Source organism: Capsicum annuum, chromosome 12 (genome assembly GCF_002878395.1).
Source record: "Capsicum annuum cultivar UCD-10X-F1 chromosome 12, UCD10Xv1.1, whole genome shotgun sequence".
Taxonomy (NCBI): Eukaryota; Viridiplantae; Streptophyta; class Magnoliopsida; order Solanales; family Solanaceae; genus Capsicum; species Capsicum annuum.
Window position 1 is genome coordinate 12,121,395 of NC_061122.1, and position 13,211 is coordinate 12,134,605.

A 13,211-nucleotide genomic window follows, 5' to 3' on the forward strand; every position below is an offset into this window, starting at 1 on the left:
GTGCTAAATGGAATAATGGTTCCTTTTCTTGTGGTTGACTTAACTGCCTCTTAAGCAATTTGAAGAGTCATTTCCACTTCAATTGTTTAAACTATCAGAAACAACTGGTACACCACCCCAAAGGCTTTTTTTGAAGACCTTAATAAAAAAGTGTCTCCGTCAAACAATTTAGACTTTTAGATGAGATGGTTTATACATTCAAAGTATCAGAGTGGACAGAGCCTCAAAGGTCTTGAATTCGAGTCTTACCGCTACCTAATAACTAACTATTTCACACGCTTGACCCAAGAAAAAGATCTGATATGTGAAGGGATATATGGAAGCTCAGGCAGTTCATAGATTTGAACTGTCCCATAGTCAGTTCTTATTGCTCAGACATTGTACCAAAATCACGCTTTATGTTCAAGATGGTGATGACTGAACATGGCAAATGCCTAAAGAGCTATTAAGTGATTTTCTTAAGGAACATAGAAGTTCATGTTTTACACTAGTATATGTCAAACCAACTCATAACTAATAAAATCAGTTACCTTTATCTTACTTATTTCAGACAATTGATATCGCATATCCCATTTCGTATCGCTATGTATGTACACACTTATGCTTTGTTCCTTGCGTAAGTATTTCCATTCTTCTCTGGAAGAGCATATATGTATGCTCTGATAATTGTGAAGCTTTCCTCTTTTAGGAATATCCTAGAATTAAATGTGTTAAACATGTTCGTCTTCTGCAGGTTGATGGATTTCGGTTTGACTTGATGGGTCACATAATGAAGCGTACAATGGTAAGTATAAAGCTTTTTTTTTATGTGAGAGAATTTGTATCCTTGAAGGGGAGCCTTGGAGTAACTGGTAAAGTTGCTGCCATGTGACCAGGAGGTCACGGGTTCAAGCCTTGGAAACAACCACTGTCAGAAATGCTAGGTAAGGTTGCATACATTAGACTCCTATGGTCGGGCCCTTCCCCGGACCCTACACATAGCAGGAGATTTAGTGCACCGGCTGCCCCTTCCCCCTTTTTAGAGAAAAATTGTAACTATTTCGTCCATTTAGGAAGGCAAAATGCTATGCAGTAATTATTTCTTATTAGTTTTCCAGTTGTAGATGAAATTTTACAAGACAATGCTCGCTGTGATTTTGCAGTACAAGTTTTTTTTTTGGGTAAACTGTGAAGTAATACCATTGACAAACGAATTCAGTACACCTAAGGAGCACCTAGGAATCCAACCACCATCTAGGATAGGTGCTGTATTCTCTAAGCCTCAAAACAAGCAGCTAGTTGCATAGTCTGGCAACGAAGGAACTACATCTATGAGCTTTCTTTATGGGCTGTATACTTTCTAATTTTACTCTAATCTCCTTTTGAATCTGTGTAATTACAAAATTAGTTTTAACAGTAGCCTTCCTGAAAATAGTCCAATTCCTTGCTTGCCATGAGCCTCAAAACAAGCAGCTAGTTGCATAGTCTGGCAACGAAGGAACTACATCTATGAGCTTTCTTTATGACCTGTATACTTTCTAATTTTACTCTAATCTCCTTTTGAATCTGTATAATCACAAAATTAGTGCTAACAGTAGCCTTCCTGAAAATAGTCCAATTCCTTGCTTGCCATGTGTAGTCAAGCATAGCACTCCAAATAGCAAACACCACCTCTTGCTGAAATTTCCTCCCATGCCTCCTACTTAGCCAATAAGAGGTCGTTTGGTAGAGTTTATAATAACAATACAAAATATAGTGTATTAGTAACGCTTGCATTAGTAATACTTGTATTAGTTATGCTTATATTAGTTATGCATGTATTATTTCTTATACATTGTTTGGTTTGATGTATAAGAAATAATACATCTTACATAATTTCTATAAAAGAAATATTTGTTTACAAAAATACCCTTCTTTGATTTTGTACACTTTTTTGCTACAAAGTTCTTTTGCCATCTCAAACAAAATTAGTATTGTTGCACTAGTATATAGAGATTTAGGATTAATTGCAAGACCTTCGTCTTTGCGCATAAATGTTACGCCGACGGATGAACATAGTCGAAACAAAAATAAAATACAAGACGCAAAATTAAGAAATTGTATCAATTTTTTAAAAGTCTTTTTAAAGACTCGATACAAAACAAAAATATGCTATATAGTTATTTAAATCAACTATTCATTGTTGTAAATTAAAATGGTGGGAAAAGAAATTGTGAAATGTTTTGAAAAGATTCGCTATTACAAATCAAAATGGTGGAAAAAGAAATGGTGAAATATTTTGAGAGGGAAATTGAGGGGTATTAAGGTTATTTAATAAGTTAATGTATGTGTTTAAAGTCATTCTATTACTAATACATAGGAAATGGAGTGTATTACTAATACACACTCCAATACACAATAGAGTGGATAACTAATGCTTGCATTAGTTATACATAGGCAAAAAAACATACCAAACAAGGTACTAATAATATACATTAACTAATTCATGCATTATATTTTACAATACACTCTACCAAACGACCCCTAAGTGATTTGTTGAACCCCCTATTGCTGTAGCTGAAAACCTAGCCAATTTGACAAACCATCCCTTACTTTCTTGATCCAATCACAGTCTCCAAACAGGTGCTCTTGAGATTCTACCTTGTTCTGATCACACAACTCACATGTAACAGTAGCAACTGGAATATTCAATCTGGTAAGCCTCTTCTTTGTCAGTAGCCTTCCTTGATGTGCCAACCATATGAAAAAAACTATACTTTGGCTGTAAAATGGCCGACCAAATGAATCTGGCCTCTTGTAGTTTGCACTGTGGTCCCGTTAATGCATTATAGCTCCTGGTTACTGAGTACATGCCATTTGCAATTAATTGGTAGTGATCATTAACATACCAATGATTCATGAGTCCTTTGAGGCTATTTAGCTTTCTCCAATACCAACTACAATCAGCTGGTGGGTGATAATTTCAGATATCCCTCTCTTTCTTCATGTAGACCCCATGCACCCATTTTACCCATAATAAATCCTCCTTTCTAGCTAATAACCATAGTAACTTCCCTATTGCTGCTATGTTCCAATTGCTACAGCTCTTTATGTTTAAACCACCATACTTTTTTGGCACACACACCCTGTCCCATGCCACTAGGACTTTCTCTGATTTTCATTACTCCCCCAAAGATAGTCTCTACATTTTCTGTCTACTGCTTTCAAAATGCTTATCATGTTTCATGCTTTGAATATTTTTGTATATTGTCATGTGTCTTGAGCCGGGGGTCTATCGGAAACAGCCTCTCTACTTCTTTAGAGGTAGTGGTATGGATGCGTACATTCTACCCTCCCCAGACCCCACTAGGTGGGAATATACTAGGTTCGTTGTTGTTGTTATTGCTTTCAAAATGCTCTGTGGCAAAATGAAGACCGAACCCAAAAATTGTATATGGAAAACAACACCGCATTAACAATTTGTAGCCACCCTGCATATGAAAGGCACTTAGAATAAGCAGTTGTTCTTTGGGTTATTTTCTCCACAAGTTGATGACATTCCATTTTACTCCATTTCTTGGATGTCAAAGGCAATCCCAGATATCTTATGTTCAGTGTTTCTAAAGAGAAGCCTGTTTTTTCGAATATTTCTGCTTTATGTGCTCCTCCATGCCTGCCAAAAAATTATTTGATTTGTCTACATTTGCAACCAGTCCAGTAACACTACTGAAGTGATTTATAGCCTCCATCACTCTTTCAATAGACCTGCAATCTTCTTTACAAAAAATCATTAAATCATCTGCAAAAACAAGATGAGTTAGCTGAAGAGGCTTACACATAGGGTGAAAGATGAAATCTGGAATTGCACTCATCTTCTTCAGGGTTCTACTCAAATACTCCATCACCAACACAAAGAGAAGTGGTGAAATTGGATCGTCATGCCTTAGTCCCCTCTTACCTTCAAAATAACCAAATCCTCCTCCATTTACTTTCACTGTAAACTTAGTAGTTGTAATGCAGACCATCACCATTTGTATGGATGAAGCTGGAAATTCATAACCATGTAAAGCTTCTTTAAGGAATTCCTAACCATATCATAAGCCTTCCTCAAATCAATCTACATTAAACACCTAAAAGTTTTTTTCCTATTCTAGTGTCTCAAAATATCATGACAAATCAAGATGTTATATATTAATGACCTGCCTGCTAGGCAGGTAGCCTGAGTATCTGCCACCAAATGTGATAATGCTTTCTTAAGTCTCACACAAATGACCTTAGAAATGCACTTATAGATCACATTACAACATGAGATAGGACAGAATTGACTTGCATATTAAGGGTTGGGTACCTTAGGAATCAAAGAAATGACAGTAGCATTTATCTTGTTGCAGCAACTTCTTATTCTACAGGAACTGCAGCACATCACATTAGTCCCTATTATACACCAAGACTTTTTGAAGAAGTCACTCCCATACCCATCCGGTCCAGGACTTTTGGTACTATCAATCCCAAAGAGTGCTTTCGTCACATCCTCCCCAGTGTATGGCTTAATCAACTGCATTTGCTCAGCAATTGTAAGAATTGGTCCCAGTCTGAAAAAACTAGGATAAGCTTGAGTTCTATGGGGTGCTTTCCTTACTAATAATTCTTTGTAAAAATCCAAAAACACTTCAGCAATTGCAGCAGTCTCAGTGTGCATCAATATAAGTGAAGGCTAAAAAGTTGAGAAGCTAGTTCTCTATTTTTAGGCTGTTAAAAGTATCAATATAGTCCTAGTAGTTACAAATAGATCTAGGTAATAACGGCTAGCTGATATCTTTAGGACTCTTGTTTTGTTTAGGACTCTTATTTTATTTTTGTGCTTATCAGCTTTGGTATATATATAGGATTGTATTTTAGTAGGGCTTTTTGTTACCTAGATTTGTTCAGATTTGTATGTATGTAATCCACAGGCTATAAAATCCAATACAGAGAAGCAATAAAATTATCGTTAATTTGCTACTATCAGTTCTCTTCCTCTTTATGGTATCAAGAGCTCTATAACTTTAACAAGCCTGATCCTTTTTTTTTTCTTTTTTATTTTTCCCAGCCCAAACACCTCACGCCTAAATGGACCCAAATACAAGCATCGTCAATGCCAACAACATCTCCAACTTAGACTGTTGTCCAGTTCAATCCAGTTACTCAGCTTCCCATCAAACTTGTTGGTAGCCATAATTTTTCGTTGTGGAAGGTGCTAGTGTCCATGCTTATGTATGGACACAACCTCTTTGGTCACCTTGATGGATTGATACCAACCCCCTCCAAAACTATATCTGAAAACAACCTAGAAGTACCCAATCCTAATTATGTTTCCTGGTTTCAACAAAATCAGCTTATACAAAATGCTATCTTGGCAACTGCGGATGCAACCATTGGTAGTACAGTCGCTTCTGCTACAAATGCAAAAGTCGCTTAGGACGCCTTGCATACTGCTTATATAAAATCTCAAACTCATATTTTTAGTCTTAGAGACCGTCTAGCCCGCGTTTCCAAAGACTCCCGCCCTGTTGCAAACTATCGCCATCAAGTTCGGTCTCTTTGTGATGAACTTGCCACTGCTGGATCCCCCGTATCCAATGAAGAATTGATTGTCAAGATGATCATTGGCCTTGGATCTGAATTTCGAGAACTTTTAGCCGCTATCCACGCTCGAGATTCAACAATCCCTATGAAGAACTATATGAAAAGCTCTTTGGTCATGAGCTTTTCCTGCAACATGAGGAAGCCAAAAAGACACCTTCTGCTCCCATCACTGCCAACGTTGCTCAGGGAACTACTTCCAGTCCCACACGTCAAGGCTCCTCCAATCACCAAAACAATAATCGACGATCAAATGAGCCAAACCAACAAAATAATTATCAGTCCTGGCGTAACAATCAACAACCTCGGCGTAATAATCAACAACAGTCTTCCAACAACAACCTCTACTGCCAACTTTGTAATCGTAGAGGTCATACTGCTCGTGTATGTCGGATACGTTCTCACAATCATCTTCAAGCGCGTGCTAATTATGCTGCTGTTGTCATAAATTGGAGTTCAAGTTAGTTGAAGTTAGTGGAAGTCCAAACCAGTTGGTTTTAAAAGTTAGTTAGAAACAATGCAGCTACAGTAGTCTATTTCTAGAAGTTAGTTAGGATTGACTAGTTGAGTCAGTTATCAAATAACTGTTTCACTAGATAGCTTTAATCATTTCAGTTACATCATTGTCTATAAATACTCATTGTAATCATCATTTACAGGATATATGAAAACTGCAAGCTTCTTCCTCATAAAATTCTATTTTCTCCGTTTCTTCTCATCTTCTGAAAACTCTCTAATTTCTCTTAATTGTATCCTCGAATCTCCATTCTTGGACAATCTTTCGATCCTCGAATCTTTGAGATTCCTGAGTCGAGTAACATTGGTATCAAAGCCACTCATCCTCGGCAACAATGGTGAAAGGTGTAGGAGTAACGGGTGATTCAACAACTGAAGCTGCTGCTGCAGAGATTGGAGTCTGCGTGAGATGATGCAAAATCTGGTTACAGAGGTAGGTAATTTGGCGGGCAAGGTCTCATCATTGGAGAGGTTGGATAGTGTTGTTATGAAGTTGAGGCAACAACTGGTAGGGGAAGGTCGGAGGAACACTTTTCCTTTAGGGCATGAAGAAAATCATGACCAGGAAGGGGGAATGGGAAATCGCAGAGATGGAGAAAGGAGCCCTAACTATGGTAATACTTCTCAATTTCCCAATTCTTCTAATTTTCAGCATCCTCATTTCAATAGATGGTCGAGAACGGAGTTTTTAAAGTTTTCAGGGGATGATCTTCGATCTTGGTTATTCAAGATTGAGCAATTCTTCTCTATGGAGAATATTGCACCTGAGGACAAGGTAACCATAGCATCTATGTAGTTGGAAGGGGAAGCTATCCAGTGGCATATTTCTTTCCTGAGGTACAGACGATATGTGTAGGCTATCAGTTGGAAGGAATATGTAGGAGCTTTGGTGGAGAGGTTTGGGATTGACTTTGATGATCCCATGACAGGAAGTGTAAGAGAATATCAAGCAGCTTTTAAAAGAAGTTTAACTAGGGTGAACTTATCAGAGGGGAATGCTATCAGTTGCTATATTGGAGGCTTAACAACTGAACTCAACATTGCTGTCAAGATCACAAAACCTTCCTCTCTTTCTCAGGCTTACAAGAGTGCAAGAATGCAAGAGGCGTATTTGCTTGCTATGAGACAACATTCCAGTAATTCTTTTCAAGTCAATGCAAGAAAGTTTACAGATCAAAAGTACTCTAATAGTAAGGGCATTCTACCTACTACTAGTAGCATTACTTCTGGATTCTCTAAAGGGTTGAACAAGAGAACTCTAAGTATTGAGGAGTTGAATGATAAGAGAGCAAGGGGATTGTGTTATTTCTGCAATGACAAATACATGCCTGGTCATAAATGCAACAATTCAAAACAGTTGTACTTGTTGGAGGTGGATGAATCAGAAGATTTAGATGAGTCACAAATTGAACAAGATGGTGAAGTCCAAGAAGAGCAAGGTGATTAGTTGGAGTTGGGACAGCCTGTAGAATATATGGAAATTTCCATGCATGCCTTGAATGGTTCATTGGGATTTAGGACCCTGAAGATGAGTGGTTATCATTCCAAAATAGAGTTGAATATCCTAATTGACACTGGAAGCTCACATAATTTCATTGACCCTGACTTGGTCAGTAAATTAGGTTGTTAAGTGAAGCCTATTAAACCTAAAGTGGTGGCTACTGCTAAGGGTAGCATGCAAGTAGATAAGATGACAACCATTACTTGGTTGCTGCAAGGAGCTGAATTTTTTGCTGATTTTCTTTTACTTCTTCTTTGTTCTTGTGGTGGTAGAGTGGTGCTGGGAGTTCAGTCGTTACTCACTTTGGGTGATATCAAGTTGAACTTCAGAAAATTAACCATGGAATTCTGGTATAAAGGGAAGAAACATTTACTCAGAGGTTCCAGTAATCAAGTATTGACTTCAGATGCAGGGAAATTAACAAAACACTAAGGCAACCAATCTCAACTGTGTATGATTCAGGTGGTTCCACAAAGTAGTGAAGAAAGTATGTGGCATCCCTCAGAAATTGACAAGAATCAAGAAGATGATCTTGCATTGCTTAAGGTATTATCTGAATTTTCTGCATTGTTTGAAGAACCTATAGGTCTACCACCTTCTAGAGGTATATATGACCATAGAATCGTGTTGCAACCTGGGTTGAACCTATCAACAAGAGACCTTATAGATATCCCTCTGTTAAGAAGAACATTATTGAAGTCATAGTGCAACAAATGATGGATCAAGGTATCATTCAACCTAGCTGCAGTCCTTTTGCGTCACCCGTAGTATTAGTAGGCAAAAAGGATGGCTCTTGGAGGTTATGTGTTGATTATGGAGATTTGAACAAATTAACTATCAATAACAAGTTTCCAATCCCTATTGTTGAAGCTCTCTTGGATGAACTAGGAGGTTCCAAGATTTTCTCTAAAATTGACTTAAGGTTTGGATATCATCAACTAAGAATGGCAAAAGATGATGTACCTAAAACTTCTTTTAGAACCCATTCTGGACACTTTGAATATTTGGTAATGCCTTTTGGCTTATCAAATGCCCCTGCTACATTCCTGGGGTTGATGAACTCTATATTTCAGAAGTTTTTAAGGAAACATGTACTGGTTTTTTTCAATGATATAATGATTTACAGTAGAACTATAGAGGAACACATTGTGCATTTAAGGTCTGTGTTTTTGGAGATGGTGGAACATCAACTTTTTGCTAAGAAGAGCAAATGTTTCTTTGGTGTTAAAAGAATTGAGCATCTTGGTCATTTTATAACAGCTGAAGGTGTGTCTACTGATCCGCAAAAGATTAAGGCTATAAGGGAATGGCCTACCCCATCTACATTGAAACAATTGAGAGGTTTTTTGGGGTTAGCGGGATATTACAAGAGGTTCATACAAGGGTTTGGTATCATTTCCAAGCCTCTTACTGACCTCACTAAGAAGGATAAGTTTAAATGGAATGACACTGCACATAAGTCCTTTATGCAGTTAAAGGAAGCATTAACTCAATCTCCTGTGTTAGCTTTGCCAGACACAAGTAAAACATTTATTGTAGAGACTGATGCTAGTGGATATGGTATTGGTGCTGTACTTATGCAGGAGGGACATCTTATAGCCTTCATTAGCAAGGCATTATCACCAAAACATGCAGCTTTATCAGTATATGATAGGGAGTTATTAGCTATTGTTCAAGCAGTTACTAAATGGTCTCAGTACTTGTTAGGCCAAAAGTTTGTTATCAGGACAGACCAAAAAGCTTTGAAGTTTCTCATGGAACAAAAACTACACACCAATCACAATTGTTGTGGCCGACTAAGTTGATGCCTTTTGACTATTCCATTGAGTACAAAAAAGGGGTCGAGAACAAGGTGGCTGATGCGTTCTCTAGAGTGACTGGTGCTGAATTGCTTGCTTTAATTATCTCTCCTATAAACACCGACCTTTTCAATGATATTGTGGCTAGTTGGCATACAGATCCAGAGCTCACTCAACTAATTGCTGACTTAAAGGCAAATCCTACATCACACAGACAATTCACCTGGGAACATGGTCAGTTGAGGAGGAAAGGAAAGCTAGTGATTGGAAAGGTGCAGAACTTGAGGAAGGATATTATGTCCCTATGGCATGCTGGTCCCTTGGGGGGCCATTCAGGAGTAGATGCTACCCTTAAAAGGTTGTTAACACTGTTCTATTGGAAAAGTTTGAGATCCGATGTAAAGGACTTTATTCAGAAATGTGATGCTTGTCAGAAAAACAAATCTGATTTGGCGGCTTATCCTGGTTTGTTACAACCTTTACCATTTCCTGAGGTGGTGTGGTCTCAAATTAGCATGGATTTCAGTGATGGTCTTCCCAAATCACAGGGTTTTGAAGTAATACTGGTGGTGGTGGACAGATTAAGTAAATATGGTCACTTCATGCCACTCAAGCATCCTTATACTGTTGTTGCTAAGGTGTTTTTTTTGATACTATTGTGAGACTACATGGTCTACCAGATGCCATAACAAGTGATAGAGATGCAGTTTTTCTCAGCTCTTTCTGGCAAAAATTTTTCAATCTTCAAGGTGTGATGTTGCATACTTCTACTGCATATCATCCCCTGATGGCCAGACTGAGGTCTTAAATAGATTCTTGAGACTTATTTGAGATGTTACTGCGATGATGATCCTTCTGCTTGGATTACTTGCTTACCTATGGGTGAATATTGGTATAACACCTGTTTCCACTCAGCTATCCAAACTACACCTTATGAGGTGCTTTACGGTAGGCCTCCTCTTCTACATCTACCATACTTGCCAGGTGAATCGGCTTCTGCAGAGGTGGATACTACATTGATTAATAGAGAGCTTAATTTACAGCTCATCAAGCACCATTTGCTCCGAGCTCAACATAGAATGAAACAACAAGCTGATGCTCATAGGAGTGATATAAGTTTTAATGTTGGTGATTGGGTCTATTTTTAGTGCAACCTTACAGGCAAACCACTATTTCTCACTATCCTTCTCATAAGTTGGCTGCCAAATATTATGGGCCATTTCAGATCATTAAAAGGATTGGTCTTGTTGCTTATACACTGTTGCTGCCAAGTTCTGTCAAGATCCATCCAACTGTCCATGTGTCCCTACTCAAAAAATGCTATGCAGTACCCTCTACTATCTCTTTTCCTCCTACTGTGGACTTATCCAACCCCAATTGTCCCACTTTTGAAGCTGTTTTGTAGAAAAGACTAGTCAAGAAAGGCAATAAAGCGGTGGCACAAGTGTTAGTGAAGTGGTCTGATCTACCTGCCGAATGTTGCTACTTGGGAGTTTGTTGAAGACCAGGTTTCCTTCTTTTGATCCTTGAGGACAAGGATCTTTCTATGGGGGGAAGTATTGTTATCATAAATTGGAGTTGAAGTTAGTTGAAGTTAGTGGAAGTCCAAATCAGTTGGTTTTAAAAGTTAGTTAGAAACAGTGTAGCTACAGTAGTCTGTTTCCAGAAGTTAGTTAGGATTGACTAATTGAGTCAGTTATCAAATAACTGTTTCACTAGATAGCTTTGATCATTTCATTTACATCATTGTCTATAAATACTCATTGTAATCATCATTTACAGGATATAAGAAAGTTGCAGCTTCTTCCTCCTAAAATTCTATTTTCTCTGTTTCTTCTCATCTTCTAAAAACTCTCTAATTTCCCTTCATTGTATCCTCGAATCTCCATTCCTGGACAATCTTTCGACCCTCGAATCTTTGAGATTCCTGAATCGAGTAACAGCTGCAAGCCTCCAGAATCAGTCAGCAACTCATGGAGAAAAAGGTTAAGATAGATTAAGCAGAGATTATTAGTATACCCTGGAACCTTTATTTGAGTCCCAGTTCTAGTTACCCCCTCTGCCCAATTTGATTGGCCCATCTGACTTGACACATATTTAAAAAAACATTGAAATGATGAGTCCTGGCATGTTTGTTTGGAAACATGTGGGCCTTATATAAACCTAGATGATCTGCAGCTAGCAATATATAAAACATGGTGCTCAAACCTAAGCGTGCTAACACTACGGTCGCCGTGTCTTTGAATGCAGTTGAAGGCAAAGTCATTGCTGAATAGCTTGTCAACAGAAAATAATGGTGTGGATGGATCAAGCATTTATATGTAAGGACTGTTATCAGTGATGATCAATCCTTATTACTAGATATGTCATGTTTTGTAGTAGATGTCTTTTAGATTCTTCTAAATCTAAAAAAGGATATCCTTATTACATCGTCTATGACCATGATTGTTTAGGTACTTTTAGTTGGTCTTGAACATTACATAGATTCTCTGTTTCCTTTCTAACAGTTGCTTCTCTATTTTCATTTCAGATATGGTGAAGGATGGGATTTTGGTGAAGTGGCAAATAACAGACGTGGGATAAATGCATCACAATTTAACCTTTTTGGATCTGGAATTGGGAGGTGCTACTTCTGAGTTTATTCCCATTTCTTTGTCTAAAGAAAATAATTTCCTATTCCTTGTGTGTTTACATGTGAATTTCTCTTATGATAATAAATTGCAAAGTGAAGCTCTAGCATTCGAGAGAAATAAAGAAGACGACATTATTCCAGCTAACGTAGGATAATACTTTCAAGAGCTCTTAGGGTTTAATGGGGATATGTTACTCATTGGCTATTCTTGATTCATTACTAGCTTTAATGATCGTATTCGGGATGCTCTACTGGGTGGATCACCTTTTGGTCATCCTCTACATCAAGGTTTTGTAACTGGCCTTTATTTGGAGGTAATGACAATTTCTTAGGCTTTTGAAAATATATTGTTTGTGATAAATCCTGCCGCTTGTTTATTTTCAGTTTTAAATAATTTGTTCATGATATGAATAATTATTGTATATCCACACGAAGCAAGTAACTTGTAATGCTGCTCTTCAGCCTAACAGTCATGACCTTGGTGATGAAGCCAATGTAAAACGTATGCTTACTGTGTCGACGGATCACATTCAGGTACTCAGCCCTACTCCAGTAGCATGTCATTTTATCATTTATGACCAAAAAACTTGCATGAAAGACAGTTGACTCTTATTATATACACCCATTGTTTCGGATTGATATTTACTGTTTCATTTTTATCCGTGTTAGAATAATATGCACCAAGGAAGCTTTCCGAACACATTATACTGCAAAAAAATATTTAATGAAGTGTTAAATAATTTTGAGAAAACAACTTTCTTTTGCTGTTCTATAAAAATAAAAGAAGTAAGCTTGCGGTCATGAAACCAAAAAGTTAAATTTGAAACTGCAGGAATTATGTAATCTGAATTATTAATCCCTATTGTTGGATAAGATACATGGTAGTTTCTTTGACCACGACCCAAAACTAATATTTCAAATTATACATAGCCAAAACTTTTATAAGAAAAAATGTTCCAAATAGTTGTAACACTGTGTGACATGACTTGTCTGATATATCTTGTGTGAGTAAGATAATGATATGGGTGCTTCATACAGATCTTTCAGAAATGCACTAAAACCCGCAAAAAATTGGCGGTACATATACTGGATAACTTAACCGTCCTATACTAGAAAGCCTTTAAGAACTGATTTTTTTTTTGTGTCTTGTTTGGGTAAGATAATGACATGGGTGGTCTTTTAA

The 13,211-nt window shown here is 37.5% G+C and overlaps 1 protein-coding gene across 3 annotated transcripts in view; it reads left to right on the plus strand.

The window, feature by feature from the left end:
• The window catches only part of LOC107850428 (pullulanase 1, chloroplastic), a 46,359-nt gene that overhangs the window by 24,088 nt on the left and 9,060 nt on the right, over window positions 1-13,211 (plus strand). For all 3 annotated transcript variants that reach the window (XM_016694942.2, XM_016694944.2, XM_016694946.2), the window contains exons 14-18: window positions 734-784; window positions 11,647-11,717; window positions 11,927-12,019; window positions 12,252-12,342; window positions 12,491-12,562. In XM_016694942.2, the coding sequence (XP_016550428.1) occupies window positions 734-784; window positions 11,647-11,717; window positions 11,927-12,019; window positions 12,252-12,342; window positions 12,491-12,562 (378 nt within the window). The remainder of the gene's footprint in view (window positions 1-733; window positions 785-11,646; window positions 11,718-11,926; window positions 12,020-12,251; window positions 12,343-12,490; window positions 12,563-13,211) is intronic.